This window comes from Telopea speciosissima, chromosome 2 (assembly GCF_018873765.1).
Source record: "Telopea speciosissima isolate NSW1024214 ecotype Mountain lineage chromosome 2, Tspe_v1, whole genome shotgun sequence".
NCBI lineage: Eukaryota > Viridiplantae > Streptophyta > Magnoliopsida > Proteales > Proteaceae > Telopea > Telopea speciosissima.
In genome coordinates, this window is record NC_057917.1 from 1,229,842 (window position 1) to 1,245,778 (window position 15,937).

A 15,937-nucleotide genomic window follows, 5' to 3' on the forward strand; every position below is an offset into this window, starting at 1 on the left:
TTATCTCCTTGTGTCCAACTCTGGTTTGGATGAAAGTTGAAATTTAAGGGGGGGACCCTAGACCCCACATTCCCACGGAATTTGGGCCCACTTGATTAGTCACATGGCAGATATTACGGTCGTGGAGGAAGACCTTCCTAGGTGGTCCATGCTGTAAACCAGAGCCCTAGTCTTAAACATCAACTGTATCTACATAACTCTAAACCATTACTTAGACACAAAGAAGTTATAAGATCAGCATTTCTTCATTTCATAAAAGCAAAATCTCTGGTTAACAACTGAGTTTAATCAGTTTCATAAAAAGTAACTTATTATATATTCGGATCCAAGTCCATGATGGAATAACTTCTTTTTCTGTACTCCCCCCCCCCCCCCTTCCTTTCGTGATCTGAACAATTTAGGAATGACCTACTTTCACTTTTACATACTAAAAATATGTTGCCCTGTCACTTGTGCACCTCATAAAAGGAGTATAGGTATCATGGATCAGGTTAAACTCAAGAGACCATGGCAAATAACTTGAGAACATAAACGTATATGCAATCAGAATCAACCCAATTAGCAGAAAATGAAACACCAGGTAGCAGGGGAAACAATTCAGTTATCAAAGATATTCCATTACTTCCTTTCAAACACAGAAAATTTGGAACCCAGCATCATCTTCCTAAAGACATACTCCCTTTTACCCAGGCCCCTGCACCATTTGTTTTTCATCTAGTTGAGCATCCTTCTAGAGCTCACCTAATGAACTCAACAAAGACCATATGAAAACCCATATGTAACAAGCTAAAGTAAAATAAATAAGGAATCAAAGAAATTACTCTCCACCTCGAGCAAACACATTTGTTGCAAACATCTTTCAGCTGATGAGATGATCCAGTGTTCCCGATTAAATATACACAATTTGACTAAACAGCTAAGCCATGTACCAACTCAATCTCAAAAAATGGCAACCGTTCTCATAAAACGGGGCTAGGTGGAGGTCAAACAGCCAAGCAATGAGGAACTTGGTAGCTCACAGATATTCAAATTTCAAAGATGCACCTAGATGAATAGCACTATAAAATGTTTAGCACTAAATCCTCGACACTACTGTGATTTATTTCTGCAATGCTCTATGTGTTCCTTATTTTCCTACCAGTTCTTGCTGGTTTCTGGACCCTCTTGCAGTAGCTACAATGTTTCTGGGCCATCTTGCAGAAGTTACTCAAAGCATTGCAGAGACTGAGATTCAAAGAAGGGAAGATGGGGATTGATTGGCCAAGAGAGAGAGAGAGCATAAGTGGGGTGGGGAGATGGGTTGCGCCAACAGCAGGGGTGGGGGCGAAGTTGCAGGAAAGGGGGTGGGGGCGAAGTTGCAGGAAAGGGGGTGTGGGCGGGGTTGCAGGGAAAGGGTTAAGGACTTAAGGGTAAAATGGTCTTTTCAAAACAATAATCAACACCTGGTTAACACCGTCAGCTATAGGTGGTCCGAGTGTAATAATTGAAAGTCGAGGGGAGGAAAGTTTAATTAGACAAAGTACAGACGAGGAAAGTTTAATTAGGGCAAAGTACAGGGGAGGAAATAGTAAATTTCTCAAAAAAAAAAAAAAAAACTAGAGGATTGACACCACAGTGTTGATCACCATGGAACAGGATTTATCACTTTTCCCAACTTCGAATTGACCACCATCATTAAACTAGTGAATAAGTTGAGAAATTCCTTTCCAATACTTCCTCCAAGATGATATTAGTTTCACTACTTCCCAAGTCTCTAGTCTTTTAACCCTATATAAACCTCAGGTTCGTTCCCAAGTGCCATAGCTACTTAAACATAAAAGCTTTGTTCATAGTCCATACATGATGAAGGCCCAGATCACCCACTTCCTTCTGGCTACATACCTTCTTCCAGTCCACTGGGAGAAAGTTTGCATCGACCACCTCCATCTCTATCAAGATTCAAGATATGAAATTTCTAATCAAAGCATCTTAACTCGCAAGTATATAATAAGCCAATAACTCAAAAATCAATGCTTGGATCAGATTAACAATGCAAAAACAACTAGAATACTAAGTTAGACTTAATCGGGTGTGATACAGAAACATTGCACTAGGATACTTCGACACAGCCAACAGGAAGCTGCTTCCAATCTCGGACAGTTCATATAAGATACAGTCTACCGATTCTCAAAGGACCATATTTCTTTGCAATTGCAGGTTGGATCTGAGCACCCTACACAAATTGATCCTTGACTGATCTTTAAGAAATCATTACAACTACTCAGCCTTATCCCAACTAAATGGAGTCAGCTATCTTTAAGAAATCGTTCTTCTTTAAAAATCAATAAGCAAATCAATACGAGCTTTTTAACATGATAAATTGCTCAGGCACACCAAAAATAATTTTTTTAATACATAAAAAAAAAAAAAAAATAGTGTTCTCTGACATACCTGCTCCAGTTATGATGTATCCTCTCAAGGATGTGTTGCCTGTATCAAGTGCACCTTCCAACTATGCATTTCTTAAATTGGCCTGCAGTAAGAAGTAAGCACATAACTTGTAATCATAAAGACCAAAAGATATTTCATGGCACAACTCAACAATAACAAACATTTCAATACCAGTGATTAGTCCTAACCAGCTGTGGAGATTACTTCCTACCTATCTAATATTGATCCATCAAACCATGTTTCAAATGATATCTAGTCAAAGTCAGTGATGTTAGCAACACTCATTCCTAGATGCCAAGGGTTTATGGAACTTGCAATCCTTTGTGGTATGGTAGTCTGTTTACAAAGACACAAACATTAGGATTCCTAGATACCTATCAAGGAGGATAGTGGATCTAGCAAGTGACTGATCTACTCTTCCTTGTGGTTTTCTATTTGCTTGATTTTTCAGGGATCACATTTTTCAGAATTTTATGAGAATTGGGATAACATAATTTATAAGATAGTCTCTCTGTGTAGCTAACCTCTCTATAATCAGTCTTTTTTCTCTCTGTTTTGACAAGGATAGGCCCCTCCCCTATTAAGCTGGGTTTGGTGTGTGCTGATTGCGTTTCTAACAATATGACCATCGTAAAAGATCTTGATTCTTGAAATTTCAATTCACATCTCTTCTCTAGTGTTCCTGCTTCTTCTTTTAATCCTTGTAGGAGAGTTTCTATCCTTTGTCTCCCTCCTGCACTACAAGAACCCAGTCCTTATCTTGCCCCAGCAGCCCCTTTACGGTTCAGTGAGTTCAGTTGGTGTAACAATCAATTCAGTGTCATGTGCGTCCACAATTTGTGTATATTGCAATTACTTTGTGTTTCAACATTGACCAAAAATAAATAAAATTCCAGCATTACGAAGTGTCTGCAAATTTCCAGTTGTGAAGAATAAGTAATCCAAATTCAACAAACATTAAGAATGTATGATAGCAACGAAAAACAGACGCCGAATCTCACTAACAAACCTAAGTAGTAATTTTCTCGACATTAGCAATTTACTTAGAAAAGATGAAACAATTACCTTAAAAGCGAGCGCGGGATCGAGGAAGACGAGAGAACCAGGTAGAAAACGATAATCAGACAGAAGAGTACAGGTTCCGAGGAGATTCGAGCACTCATAAGACCATACGGAAGAGAAAAACTGAAATGAAAAAGGTGGCTCAGATTTTGACAGAGACACAAAAAGAATGATAGAAGCGAAGGGGTCGAATGAAAATACTACATACGGGGAAGTATTGCCTCTGCGTAGGATGAGAGCTCGAGAGGGAACATAGCAAAATGGATTTTACCCTTGAGAGCTGAGATTTAATTGAATTCCAGCAACGTGAGGAGATGGGCTTCAGAGCAAAGGGCCCACTGAGGCATCGAACGGCGCTGGGCCACACAGGCACACATCCCCGTGCCGCGGTGCGCTCAACAACTCATCTCCGTTGGATGCCTCAAAGGACATTCCCTGGGCATGGGGCTCACAGGAGAGGAGCCCGATCCATAGATCTGTCCAACGTGGGATCAATGGAAGCACGTGCACAAGCATCAATAGGAATAGGATTTTCGTCTTTCATGAGGAGTGGGGCAATCATTTCACCTCATGGGCTACACACCCGAAATATCTTTTTTCTCCACATGTGATTATCTTAACTTTGTTGGGTTTATATTTGAAGTAAGAATATAATTTGATATTGATAAATAAAACATAGGGAAATGAGAAATATATGAATTGAAATTGATATTAGGTAAATAAAACATATGGAAGAGGAAAATATGAATTGAAACTTTTTTATTCGTAATTTTATTACATTTTAAGTAAAAAAAAAAATTTGGGAAAAAGAACATTACCTGATGGCTCTTGCATCCCATGAAATCAAAAATCACATGTATGGTAATACTCTTGCACGTGCTTTCATTGGTTTCTACGCTAATGTAGGCAATACAGACAGTGATCTCTTGCCCCAAAAAAAATTACTCAACAAAAAATATATAAAAACATACAATTTTTATATTTTCAAATTGAATTTATTAAACAAAAAGAAGAAAAGTTGCATTACAAAAAAAAAGAAGGAATTTGATTTTCGATATTAAGTATTTGCTATTTGTACTCTCACTTTCATGGTTACAGTCGTCATGAGTCATGACTTGAAATTTGTCGTAATGATACAAATTGTGTAAAATATTATAGTTTTGAACAAAATAGAAACGAACAACAACAACAACTACTCAACCTTATCCTAACTAAATAGGATCGACTACATGTATCCTTATCCTCAAATCAACTCTATTTGAAGTCATACTTCATACAAAATAGGAATGAAATGACTACCATTATTGCAATGTCAAAATTGATCGAAATTTAGAAATGACTCAAAATATCGTCAAAATATTTCAATTTCGACCAAGGTCTTAAAATCGGGGTCAAATCAATAGAGGCATATCCCAATTCTGGACAGTCGGAACCCCAAATATGCCCTAACCTTTGTGTTTTGAAAGGGAATTGGTCGAACTGGAATCCATTCTTATCAATTCCTCACCGATCTTGATCATTCCCATCTGTATCCCAATTCGGAGTGTTTAAATCCTAATTTCAGCTGAGAGAGTTCTCTCTAGGAATATATCGCCCACAGCCAAACACAGAGGGGAGCAAAATGACCACCACACACCCCATGAAAAGTAGAAATCCCACCACACCCATGATGTCAACGTGTGTGCTCTCATTGGCCACCGCACACACAAGGGCCACACTTCCCACACAGAGAACGCCGACCCTTTCGTCAACTATCGAAATGAAATCAAAATCTGGAATTTTAAACCTTGACATCGCTCACACACACTATCATTTACTCTATAAATGATGATTCTATTTCACCTCATTTCACATCTAACAGGGTTGAGGCTTGATTAGAAACCAGACAGAAGTTCCAAGCACCAAACCACCAAGAAAAAACGGATAAGGTGAATTGTGAATGGGAATGTCATTTTTAACACAAATTCATTTAACAGATATATCCTAATTTCATTCCAAGTTTCTAGTGTCTGGTCTCCGATTCTCTGTTCCAGATAATTGCCAATGACATGTATAATTCCCATTGGCTAATGGCTCGAATCTCCCCATCCAGTGATCCAGATTATCCCAACCAAACAAAAAATTGCAGAAAAAAAAATACTCTCTCTCCCCTGTCACGCCCAGAGAGACTTGGATGAGCAACTAACACCGCTTCTCTCTCCCTCGGTCTCATGAGTCATGGCTCCTACCCTCACCTCCAATTCATTTATTCTCAGTACTACACCTCGTTCCAGGTTGAGGGTCGGTCTTAAGAACCCTAAATTCACTATACTTGCGGAGGCCCAAACAGGAGGAGAAGGAGGAGCCCCCAGTAGAAAGCTCGGAGACTTACTCCATCTTCTCAATCTGGAAAAGATCCCCGATGTCAAGTCTCTGGTGCCAGTGGTTACTCAGCCAGCTACGGCTCTCTCTTTTGTTAACAGGGGACGAAAGGATCCTGGTACTGTCTACGTTGCAGGTGCGACAGGTCAAGCCGGTGTTCGTATCGCCCAAACCCTCCTCCGCCAAGGCTTCACTGTTAGGGCCGGCGTGCCGGAGCTCGCTGCTGCCCAAGACTTAGCTCGTCTTGCTTCACAGTACCAGGTTACTAGAATTGTTCTGTTACTGCTATCTCAATTTCTTATTAATCTTTCTTTAGTACACCATGAATGAAATGAAACTTGCAATCTCAAATTGCGACTACAGATCATATCTCCACAAGAATCAAGGCGGTTAAACGCCGTCCAATCCACCTTCGAAGACGCAGAAATCATCGCCAAGGCGATAGGCAACGCCAGCAAAGTGGTGGTGACGATCGGACCAACAGAGAACGGGCCGGCGAAGGAGGTGACGACGTCCGACGCCTTGCAGGTCATACGTGGAGCCCAGTTGGCAGGAGTTGGCCATGTGGCCATAGTATACGATGGTAGATCGATATCAGGGCCGTCGTCCACTTACAACGTTCTTGACGGCATCTCGTCCTTCTTCGGCAACCTCTTCTCCCCCCAATCGCAGCCATTGACGGTGGCGGAGTTCTTGGAGGAGGTGGTTCAGACGGACGTCGCCTATACCCTCATCAAGACTAGCCTCACAGAGGATTTCTCCCCTGAGAGTTCCTACAATGTCGTCGTCTCACCCGAAGGGATCTCCGGCACCAACGACCTCAAAGTAATGTAATAAATTTAGAATTCGTAATGGTGTTTGCTTGTAAATGTTTCGGCATCTTCGCTTCCTAATACAGTAATATTTGGTCCAGTAGGTAGCAAAGTCGCAGATAGCATCGCTCATAGCCGATGTATTATCCAATACGGCCATGGCGGAAAATAAGGTGAGTGTTTGGGACGCATTGATTCGATCTCCAGTTTCCAGCATTGGGCTGGTTAAGCTAATTGAGATTAATTTTCAGGTGGTTCAAGTTTCTACGGATCCGTCAGCGCCACGGAAGCCCATAGATGAGCTGTTGAGTGCGATCCCAGAGGATGGAAGAAGGAAGGCGTATGCAGAAGCGCTGGCAAAGGCCAAGGCAGAGGAAGATGCAGTATTGGCGAGTGAAAGGGCACGAGAAGCAGCTGAGGCTGCGAAGAAGCTGGAAGATGAAGTGGAAAAGTTGTCGAAGCAGGAAGCAATTGCGGCAAGGCTTGCGGAAGAAGCACGACAGAAAGCAGAGGTTGCAGGTACTTCTGTGGAGACCCTTTTGAAAACGGCAAAGGATATTGGTTCTGGGTTGTCCTGGCAAAAGCTGAGTTCCCAGATCTCCTCGACCATTCAGAAGAAGCCTGATGAGGATGAAACTGAGCAGAAGCCGAAAGTGCAAATCGCCACCATTAGGGGACAGGCCAAAGCTCGGACCTTGCCTTCTCAGAAGGCGGTCCTCAAACAAAGAACCTCTAAACCACCACCCACATTAAAACCCAAGGTTGAGACAACGGCCGAAACGAAGCCGGAGGTGAGGAAGGTCTTTGGTGGGCTGTTTCAGCAAGAGACCATCTACATGGATGATTGAGATTTTTCCTCCCTCCCCCTCTCTCTCTCTCTCTCTCTCTCTCTCTCTCTCTCCCCCCCCCCCCCTCCTGTGAGAAATAGAAATTCAGTACCATGGAAAGGCATCATAACTCAGTCACAATGAATACAATCTGATTCTCTTTGATTATTAAAAATTAATCATCGGAATAGTTATATATTTTGCAGATGATAGTGGGAAAGAACTCAAACCATTACTCTCAACTTCAGGACCATATAATAGTTGAGGTTGGCAGCAGAATTATCAGGCTCAAGAAGCTGCCAAACACAACAGGGACTAGATATTAATGACTAAAATCGTCTGGTGCCTCAATCCCAGCTAGAATGGCTAGCTAATCCATCCCTGCTTATGCTATTTCATACTAAATTTTCAATTCAAAAGAGTCGAAGATCTACAATTCTATCTGTGCATATATAAGTATAAATCAGTGATACCGTATGAAACTAAAGAATCATTTGTTTTCGTCAAGGATTTTAGTATTATGGATTGTATCTTCTTCCGTAATTCCCGTATTATTAGAATACTAGGGGTGAGAGCAGGTTTTCCCAATTCCCACAGGAATCCCTTCAGTAGATTTCTTGGTAGAAACTCAACATGATCGGGTGGGTTTGATTAGGAGAATGCAATTTGACTCGGCTTCTCTTCAATCATCATAACAGGGTCGCCACAGACTTTCTCTTAACTGCTTAAGCATTCCATCTCAAATGTGCAATCCTTAAGTCCCTTCCGGTTCAACATGAGCAAGGGAAATTTGTCTTGCGCATCCACACATTTTCTAACTGCAAGTTAACTAAAAGTTGCAAATTGGTTGTTGCAGAAAGATACCTACGAAGTGGAGTCAAATACACAGATAAATGCGGAAAGAAAAAGTAAGGTTTTGGAATTCGGATGGAATGCAAAATTTGTTAGCCAGCTCAGGAACATCATTGACATTCTTTGTGTTAGATGAACTTTGCTAGACCTCCCAAGCTCATTAAACCAGCACTGATGAAATGAAAAGAAGAATACTCTCAACATTGTCCGGCAGGTGGTGAACTATTGTTCCAGATGTTACAGATCCTCAAATACCTGCAATTTTTTTTTGGTTCACTTAAACAAATGCTATTTATTGGCTCTTTTAATTCTGCCCATCTTCAAGACAAGTAAAATGAAGATCAAATTTGTACTGCATACTCAAGGACATTAACATCTTGACCAGCTTCACAATTACCCACATTTTATTTCATTCTGATAATATGTTCCCAATACTTTATGAGCTCATCAAAATCAAATAATGATAAAGGGATGCTCAAAATCGGTTGTTGCAGAAAGATACCTACAGAGTGGAGTCAAATACAAAGATAAATGAGGAAAGAAAAAGTTAAGGTTTTGGGATTCAGATGGAATGCAAAATTTGTTAGTCAGCTCAGGAACATCATTGACATGCTTTTGGTGTTACATGAACTTTGCTAGACCTCCCAAGCTCATTAAACCAGTACTGATGAAATTTAAAGAAGCAAATCTCAACATTGTCCAGCAGGTGATGAACTATTGTTCCAGATGTTACAGTTCGCAATTTTTTTTGGTTAACTTAGAACAAATGCTATTTATTGTCTCTTTTGATTCTGCCCACCATCTTCAAGACAAGTAGAATCAAGATCAAATTGGACTGCATACTCGAGGGTATTAAAATCTTGACCAGCTTAACAATCACCCATATTTTAATTCCACTCTGATAATATATTCCCAATACTTTATGAGCTCATCAAAGTCAAATAATGATTAAGGAATGCTCAAAATTTTGATTCCTATCTATATATTGTTAGTGGTGGTCTTAAACAGCTCTAAAGGACACCAAGATGATAATTTACCAATGATGCAAGGACACCATGATCTAGAAACACCTAGAATTCAAGAAATGCAAGTTAGGAGACAATCTGTTCTATTATGTCTCAATTCCAATGACCAAAGTGTTTTTGTGTGTGTGTGTGTAACTGCAACATAATTTTCTGCGCGTACACATGTCAGTGTGAGTATATGGGTATTCATACATTCAACAAGATGCTTAGAGGTGCAACTGCAACAGAATTTGCAAGTATCTAACAAAGGAAATCAGAAATAGTTCAAATCAGCCTTCACTTCAGGAGATGGATGTTTCATACATAGTGATGTCCACGGCATGTAATAATAGAGTTTAAATTTCAACTTAGCGAAATCCCCCAGCCAAGAACTCATGGTCTTAGACCTCAGCCGGTTGCTGATCACAAGGACAACACAAACAGGATAAGGTGAGAAACTACTAGACTCATCCATATGTTGACTCAATACCAATGTCTTTGGGATTTTTAGTATGGGCATTTCTAGGTTTAGTATCCAGGGAGTTTAAAGGACACAAAGGGGATTACCAGCATGCAATGGTGGTTGATTTGAGTATAATCAAAACTGAATATTGTGGTGTTCTAATGACATTGGCTATCAGTGTAGCCATGGTTTTTCTTCTGCATTACTCTCTTTTTTTCTTTCACATGTATGCAACTGCTGAGTATTCCATTGCTGAGGTATCATTTTTTGTTCCTCTTTGGACTGACATTATTAATTGCAGTTGCTCTAGATCTTACTCTTAGACCACTAATATCTCCACACCTAGAAAACATTTTCTGGGGATCTTGCCTTAAATTGAGATTTTAAGGTGTGGTATACATAAATTGTGCAACCATCCTATAGTGCCCCGGTAATCTCCAATTGCTGGGTGGTACTTTATATGAGTCAACCATGACCTACTTATAAAGAACTCCCCCCCCCCCCCCCCCACCAAAAAAAAGACAAACACACACACACACAAAACAGACTTATTTATAGTGAAAAGGTTTGGACAACCAACCAACTCTGGAAGTTGGGAATGCTTAATTCTTTTAGTTGCTTCTCACAATTGTAGGAAGGTGGCTCGACTTTGGAAGCCTGTGTATATGAATAGTTTCATATTTGGAAACTGACCTCTTATGACACTGGTTTCCCAAAATGGCTTTAGATGTTGGCTATTCAATAATAATTTTTAAAAAACAAATTAAAACAAATTATTATTAGGCTACTTATTGGTGTCACAAATGTTTGTGGTGTTTCTAGAAGTCACAAGACAGATCTGAGCCGTCCATTTTCTTGAGTTTTCCTATCTAAATCATCTGCTCCTGCTCAGAGTTGAGAGAATGCACAATAATGGCTAGAATATTGGTACACATGCATGGACATACACGAGATGCATGCCAATACACGGGAAGTATTTGACTAAATTGGACTCTGAAATTTGACACATGGCTAATCTAGACCATATCCTCTCTATCCAGCGGCCAGAGTGGACACATCATCTGCCCACGCGGCAGAATAGGTGTCTTGTGATGTTTGGAAAAGTAACTGATCCTTCTGATAATATTATTACTACTCCTTCCCCTCCCCAAAATAAAAATATATATATATATATATTCCTGGCACTACTATATTGGCTTCTTTGGTGGAAAAGTAACTGTAGGACCTTATAAGGTCAAGACTCAAGAGTAAACCAATAGAGCAATGTTGTTTGAACCCATCTTTCAGGCCATTAGCAAATCTCTCAGAACTTGCAAGGAAAGACAGATCCTCTTTTGGTATTGCCGTCGGCATCAACTCACTGATCATGCTTCTCCGCAGATCATTTGGCACCAAAGTAGGGTTATGTGACAAGGGTTAGTACCTAGTTTAAAATGGAAATTTATAGCTTTAATACAAGTTTGGATTGGAGTTTGGTGTTTCTATTTTCTTGATCTAACAAGAACATAAGGTGATTGGAATGGAAGATGGTTGTTGTCTTTGTATTTTAACAATGGTGATGGGGTTCTTGTCGAAGAAGTGATTGGAGGGCCTTGTTCCAAGCTAGCAGAGGTCATATTTATGTAGAATGTATTTGATTTTTTGAGACAGAGGTTCAATGTGGTATCACTAGATTTGTGGAAGTTCACAATTGGCATTTTAATTTTGGTTAGACTTGAACACCAGAAAGCACAGTTGATCTGGAGAACCTCTAGGATGCTTAGTGGAGAAGATGATTAAAGCAGCTTCTCACTCAAGCAAGGGTTGAGATCGTTATAATGTGTCTTGAAATAGAATGCCAACACTGCATTCTATTGATGAGGAAGACGGCAGTGTCATAGGCATAGTCTCAGTAATGTTGGGGAACCACACAATGAGCAAGCAGGGTGAAGCCGGTTTCGACGATATGTCGATGACGGCGTTTAACCGATCCATGTTGTTCATAAGTATGGGGGCTAGACAGTCAATGTTGATTGCCAAGAGAAGCAAAGAAACGAGGCAGGGTGCGGTACTCGCCGCCCCAACCAGTTTGAATGGACTTAATCTTCCTAGAAAATTGTCGTTCGACGAGCGCTTGGAACTTCAAGTATCAAAAACATCAGATTATTTTAAGGAGAGGATAAAACCAAATAAGTATGATACAATCATCTACGAAAATAATGAAGTAACAATGCCCATCAGAAAAAATAGTAGAGGAAGGCCCCCAAACGTCACTAAATATCAAGTCCAAAGGAGAGAGGCTACAAGAAGAGGATACTTTCAAGGTGAGCCACAAGCCTTGCCAAGCTGACTGGCGGTACATAAATTACTAGACCGAGAAGAATTACAAAGTAACTTATTGGAATGTAACATGAAACGAAGAACTTGAGCATGAGGGTGGCCGAGAGGCCTGAGGCGATGATGTCACCCATCGATGGAAGTCTATTTAGCAATATTGGTAGACGGTGGAGGGTGGACGGACAAGGTGTAGAGACCATCTTTACTCGAACCGCTCAGGAGAATATTCTTGGACCGCTGATCCTTGACAAAGAAATGGTTGGCATAAAATTCAAAGAAAACATTATTATCCTTGGCAAATTGCTAAACAGATAACAAGGGTTTGGTAAGGGAAGGGACATGCAAGATGTTAGATAAGAGAAAAGAATTGGGGGGAGAAGAAATGGAGGAATTACCAATGTGAGAGATAAAAAGGCCTTTCCTATTCCCAACTTGTAACTGATTCAGTCCTGTGTAGGTGTCAAAGGATACTAGAGATTGTAGACTAGGTGACATGATGTGAAGCGCTAGTATCGGGATACCAAGTGTAGGGCATGTGAGGGTAGGTGTACGGGGTGGTTGAAGCCAGTTGAAAGTGGGATGGAGGGTAGGGTAGGGATGACTGAGGTAGGCGGATGGGTGTTGGCAGTGGTGTAGGTGAAGGGGTGGTTGGGTTTTGATAAAAGCAAGTGGCAACCAAGTAATTGGTTCGATGGCAGATTGTATAGAAGAGGCAGCCTTGATTAGAGAAGCGTCCGCCACGGCCACACCCCCTACGCCCACGACCACGGCATCCATGGCTAGAGGAGGGAAGTTGAGGACTGGCTGGGGGAGGAGAGGGAGTGGTCTAGGCATCATTCGCAGAGGGTGATGCGGCTGCAAATGGTTTCTGGAGTTTCAGTTTGTTCAGTGACTTATTGTTCAAAAACTCATGACTTAAGAGGAGGTTGTGCAGTTCAATATAGTGTATTGGATCCAAACAAGCAAGAAATGTCGGAACCAAAGGCTTGAAGTCAGAGCGAAGTGCTTTGAATATGTGAATATTAGAATTGGCAGTTGCAAGAGGCTGGAGGCTGCAAGTTCATTAGAGATTGTCTTGGCGCGTTGTAGGAATTGTGTGATGGACTCATCAGCTTTCAGAGTTAAATCTTAGAGAGCCATGTGGAGAGAATCTTGTGGTGGAAGCGGAGCCATATGCAATCTGTAGGGCATCCCACAATTCCTTACTTGTGGATTTTCCAACAAGGAAGGGCATCATCAAAGAGAGATGCAATTAGAAGATTGAGAATGGAAGAATCTTGTTGCACCCATGCACGGGCAGAAAAGGGCTCAGTGGGGCATGGAGGGCTTCCATGGTTAAATCCAAAAAGGTTTTGGCCCTGCAGATAAGGGACCATCTGTGTCTTCTAGAAAATGTAATTTTTACTGAAAAGCTTGAAGGAAAGAAAATGATGCGCAGCAACAAAGGTGGAAGTGGAGCCCACAGTGGTAGGAGTGGCAGCTCCCAAGGGAGAAGCCCACGGTGCGGCTGCTGTGGGAGAGGTAATCAGCCATAGGGGTAGCTCGGTGGAGCTAAAAAACAATTAGGAAAGAGGGAGCTCGGTGGAGAAAGTAGCTCTTGATATCACGTTAACTTTGAGAAAGTATTCCAAGAAATCTCACTTACCTCTACCATGTAGAGGGTCCTCATATATAGACTTGGTATAAGATACATGAGTTCCTTCTAGGATGGAAACTCTAGAGGTTATACAAGGTAAGGAATATGTGATAAAACTATACAAGGAAACCAAATATGTGATTCTAGCATGAAATATTCCCATAGCTAAAGGATGAACGAGGTATCATGGAGATGGCATGCTAGCTGATCTTGACAACAAGTTTTGAACCTGACCCATATAAATTTGACTAGAAACACAATTTAAATTGGACTTCAAAAGAATTACATGTTCATTGACTTGATTTCTAGAGTTGAAAGCCCATGGGCAAGTGAATATACCTAATAGGAAAACAAAATTAAAGTAATTTCTACTGGCTTAAAGGATATTCTATTAGTGGATGGAATTATTTCCTGAAACAAAGATCATCCAATATAACTAAGCTAGTGAGGGCCTACATCCAACATGTAAAAGAAATTCATAGCGAAGTTAGTAGAATCTTAGTAGGAAAACCCATTGATTGTTTTACATCCCATACTATGGAATCATAGCAAGGAATGTATCCACAATCAATAATTATAATTGTCAATCAGGTAATTAGATTCCCTACCCTTTAATTTAGGTAATGTATTCTAAGTGAAACAGACAAGGATCATGTAACAATCAGAATGCTCTTCAAAGTGAAGAGTGATGTACCCAAATCATGGTTCCCAAAGAATGGACTTTGACGCTGGTTAAATAACATGCTTCCTGGTGTTTCCTTGTAATTTGTGTTGAACAAATATGACATTAATTCTGAAGCAAGATCTACATAATTCTGATTGTTTTACAAAGTGCACACAATGGTCTAGATTAAATGACTTTGTCTTTGATCAGTATTTAAACAAGGGAATTCTTATGATTGTTAAAATTCAAGTTCAGTTTTTTTTTTTCCTTATAGTTAGGCCCAAGGAGAATTGAACTCATGACCTCTTGTTTGTGAGGTGTTGGTCCTTTCCAACTGAGCAACCCCCCTTGGGGTTTAAAAATTCAATTTCTTCGCTCTCCTGATCTCTATTTCCTAGTTCAATACCATATAAAACACTGGTACATCCGTATATATAGCTTCCTATTTACATCCGTATATATAGCTTCCTATTTATAATTTACAGTAGATCTTTTCATGGGTCTTGTGTGTTTGTATTGACAATGTAAACAGCTTTACCATTTCTGGACACTAAGATTACTAAATAACTAAAGATTACTAAATAACTAACAAGGTGGTAGAATCAAGGAATGAAAGAGCGCGAAGTAAACAAGAGGTATGCAAGCAGCAAGATGGGTTATTCTCTCAGCTCAAAGAACAAGAGAGATCTAAATCACCTTGTAGTTGCCAAGAATGGGTTGGATAATTTTACCAGCAGTGTAGCTCTCAAGAATTCTATCCACGGAAAGCTGAAAAGATCCAAGGAGTGATGAAGGTAGATAACATTCTTTGAAGTGAAAGTAGCAGTCGAAAGCTCCACCAAGTCTAAAGTCGCTTGGATTAAAACCACAAATTTGGGAGAAGCCCAGATGAGTGAATAGAAGCTGGATCAGGTTCTCTTCTCGTATGCCAGCAAGCCATGCACATGGAATCCCCTCCTCATACGCCCAGCCATCCAGAGGAGTGGATTTCGTGTGGATAGCTTGCAGGCATACGAGAACCTGACCCGAGCTTAAGTGAATAAAGCATTCATCTCTCTCTCTCTCTCTCTCTCAGTGGATTTCGTGTGGATGGCTTGCAGGCATACGAGAACCTGACCCGAGCCTAAGTGAATAAAGCATTTTCTCTCTCTCTCTCTCTCTCTCTCTCTCTCTCTCAACCTACATTCTAAATTAAGTAATGGCTACCACTACCAAGTTCTCTGATTCAGGGGGTGCCCTACTATCTGATCCATCATAGTGTCGTTAGGTTGTGGGTGCCCTGCAGTATGTAACCCTCACTCATCCAAACATCTCTTTTGCAATCAATTGTGCATGTCAATTCATGCATTCCCCAACGGAGGAGCATTGGCAACTTGCCAAATGCATTTTTCAGTATTCAAAAAGCACCCAATCGGCTGGCTTGCTTATTGAGCGCTCTCCATCTCACTCCCTGCAAGCCTTTACTGCTGCTGACTGGGCCGATGATGGGTCTAACCGTAAGTCTACAAGG

General features: G+C 40.7%; 1 protein-coding gene across 4 annotated transcripts in view; it reads left to right on the forward strand.

Moving 5' to 3' along the window:
- LOC122651494 (protein PLASTID TRANSCRIPTIONALLY ACTIVE 16, chloroplastic) overlaps positions 1 to 15,587 on the forward strand; it is a 33,967-nt gene extending 18,380 nt beyond the window's left edge. Inside the window, exons 1-5 of one of the 4 annotated variants that reach the window (XR_006331466.1) lie at positions 5,638 to 6,114; positions 6,217 to 6,678; positions 6,770 to 6,838; positions 6,917 to 7,566; positions 15,570 to 15,587. Coding sequence is in view for 3 of the 4 variants with exons in the window: in XM_043844900.1 (XP_043700835.1) it covers positions 5,710 to 6,114; positions 6,217 to 6,678; positions 6,770 to 6,838; positions 6,917 to 7,513 (1,533 nt within the window). In the remaining variant the exon portion in view is untranslated. Of the gene's footprint in view, positions 1 to 5,637; positions 6,115 to 6,216; positions 6,679 to 6,769; positions 6,839 to 6,916; positions 7,645 to 15,569 lie in introns of those variants that run through there. The other 3 variants (XM_043844901.1, XM_043844900.1, XM_043844899.1) reach the window with 3 other exon arrangements.
- Positions 15,588 to 15,937: the final 350 nt, after the last annotated feature.